General features: G+C 72.7%; 1 protein-coding gene across 2 annotated transcripts in view; it reads left to right on the top strand.

Annotated features, from left to right (window-relative positions):
• The window catches only part of KLHL3 (kelch like family member 3), a 324549-nt gene that overhangs the window by 126805 nt on the left and 197333 nt on the right, over positions 1–411 (top strand). Inside the window, exon 1 of one of the 2 annotated variants that reach the window (XM_069091900.1) lies at positions 64–360. The exons of the other annotated variant lie outside the window; for it this stretch is intronic. Within the exon in view, the coding sequence (XP_068948001.1) occupies positions 347–360 (14 nt within the window). The 5' untranslated portion in view covers positions 64–346. Of the gene's footprint in view, positions 1–63; positions 361–411 lie in introns of those variants that run through there. 2 annotated transcript variants of the gene reach the window in all.

Here is a 411-nt window from a genome sequence, read left to right as displayed (position 1 = left end):
GGGGGGGGGGGGGGGGGGGGGGGGGGGGGGGGGGGGGGGGGCTGCCGCTGTTAGCGGCTGAGAGGCTGCGGGGAGCTCTGGGTAAGACATTTGCTGCCGCCGCCGCCGCCGCCGCCGGCGGTTCTGCAGTGGGAGCCGCTGGAGAGAATCGCAGGAGAAAGGGAGGGCGGTCCGCTTGCAGCCATGCCGAATCACGGGCCCTGACTCGATCCCCGTCCGACCTGGAGCTGCGCTCCCTTTCTCTCTGCGCTGGCTGCCCGGAAACCGCGGGCGGAGAGGACCTGCGAGCGGGCGGGGAGCCGGGCCCCGTGCCGGAGTCCCGCCGCCGCCGCGGGAGCTGTGCACAATGGAGGGGGAAAGGTAGGTGTGCGTGTGTGTGTGCGTGTGTGTGTGCGTGTGTGTGTGCGTGTG

This window comes from Petaurus breviceps, unplaced genomic scaffold (assembly GCF_028583685.1).
Source record: "Petaurus breviceps papuanus isolate PSGF00001 unplaced genomic scaffold, PetGlider_PUasm1.0 189, whole genome shotgun sequence".
NCBI lineage: Eukaryota > Metazoa > Chordata > Mammalia > Diprotodontia > Petauridae > Petaurus > Petaurus breviceps.
The sequence above is the reverse complement of the archived record's forward strand: the minus strand, read 5'-3'. Positions and strand labels throughout refer to the sequence as shown.